At 38.7% G+C, this 1,861-nt stretch overlaps 1 protein-coding gene across 1 annotated transcript in view; it reads left to right on the top strand.

Moving 5' to 3' along the window:
- LOC101847603 (cubilin) overlaps positions 1-1,861 on the top strand; it is a gene marked incomplete at its 3' end in the record, with an annotated part of 77,567 nt that overhangs the window by 55,056 nt on the left and 20,650 nt on the right. Inside the window, 1 exon segment of the mRNA XM_013086594.2 lies at positions 1,040-1,168. Within this exon segment, the coding sequence (XP_012942048.1) occupies positions 1,040-1,168 (129 nt within the window).

Raw genomic sequence — 1,861 nt, forward strand, 5'->3', positions numbered from 1 at the left:
TTCCTGATCCTTACTAATGTCCTTTTCCTCTACTTCTTTTGTATGTTTGTCACTCTCTTGTGACCAGCTATTTCCGGGGTGCCTTGATAGTCGAAGCAGACTTTGTGCTGTTGAAGCTAGAGAGGTGAGCAGTCTAAGTCTGATTCCCTGTAAAGACTTCTCTGTTGACACCCACCCCTTGCCGCTCATATGACCTTATGTAGTTGCGAGGGCCGTAATATCCTCTACTAAATAATATATAATCCTCTTCTAAAACAAATATAGTGAGGCAGCGTGGTGAAATCAGGCGCATGCCAAAATAATGAAAGTCAAGATATTGGCATTTTCCCGCAGGTTTTGGAATTTTTATCCAATTTTTGTTTTTTGGCACAACACCTTTCATGCCCATTAAAGAGCACGTTTTGGTGTGGATCTTCACTGAAAAATGTTTATTAAAGGCAGAAGAAACGTACATTTTTAGTTTCCACAGACTCTCAAGCTAAAGAAATAACTCAACTTTGGCGGCCATATTCTCGCTAATTTTCTTCAATCACCCATATTTCGACTTCTATTGAACATAGATGGATATTCTTTTCATCCAAGACAAGGAAAATGGACAGGCCTTAAAATGATACCATCCACTACGTATGCCCAAAAATTGACGAGAGCCTGATTCCACCGCCTCGTGCCAGATATATGAGGCATGCTGACAAAATGAGGTGCTACTTGGATCGTAGCCCTCTGAAAATAAATATGTCAAATTGAGGTAGATTGTACATTTTAAAAATACAAAAATATGTGGAGATTTGTAATATGAAATGAAATAAAGAAACGTTATGCTGGAAAAAAATGGCATGAATTGAAGATTTACCAGTTTGACGTCAGTGTTGATTTTCTGCCAATATCTCCATTCGTGGATTGCAAGAAGTAACTCATTTTGTCAGCACGCCTTACAATCTTTTTCTGTGTAAGCTTTCTTTGTCTCTTTGATTTTTAGCCCACTGCTAGTTTTAGTTTGCAATATTCATCAACACTCTTTGAAATTTGTTTTTTTCGCCAGAGTCCGTCTTGGGTTCTCAGGTGGATTTTTTCACTGATGCATCTGCCATTGAAACGGTGATCCAGTTCAAGGTTGTCCAGAATGCTGTTCCTCAGATGTTCTCTCTGTCTTTTGATGCTGCCATAAACAGTGAGCATTCCTTGTGTGGTCCTTATTAACCGTGAATGTTTTAACTATTACACCATAGACATAGACGTACTTTTTTCCCTTCGTATATATTTCTCCTGTGAAGTAGAATGACTATTATGATTTTTTTAAAAATGCAAATGTCTTTTTAGTGAATGGTATGTTTAGCATTAGATAATGCAGTCCTCACCTCCTCATTGTTCGTTTATTCCACATCCATGATGCAGTCAGCTGACAAAGGTAACTGTGGCATGTGGGTTATTGAAGCTTGGGTTCAAATGAAGTCTGATGTAGTTACAACCCCACTCCATTTTCCACCCTTCTGACAAACTATCAGCACCATTCTACTATCGTCCAAATCCATTTTGGGGGTTATCAGAGGAAGCCTTTATTTGAATAAAGACACAACGGGCCATCTTACAATGTAGGCCTACTTTCATTCAGTATTGTTGTTTTCTTCCTTCGTTTTTAATTGGAAAAAAACCATACCGAAACAAGTTCCTAATAGTTTTGATCTGGGCGCTCCTTTTAAAAAAATTTTCTCAAAAGGTAAAAATATTACTGAGGCGCTTGTGCAAGGATGCTGACAATATTCCTGTTCCGACGGATATCCAGTGGTTGGTTGGCGGGTGCTCTGGTGTGGTTTGCTTCTTCTTTCCTATCAAACATCTATCGTCTTTATCTCCCCTCCTTCTT

This window comes from Aplysia californica, unplaced genomic scaffold (assembly GCF_000002075.1).
Source record: "Aplysia californica isolate F4 #8 unplaced genomic scaffold, AplCal3.0 scaffold00484, whole genome shotgun sequence".
Taxonomy (NCBI): Eukaryota; Metazoa; Mollusca; class Gastropoda; order Aplysiida; family Aplysiidae; genus Aplysia; species Aplysia californica.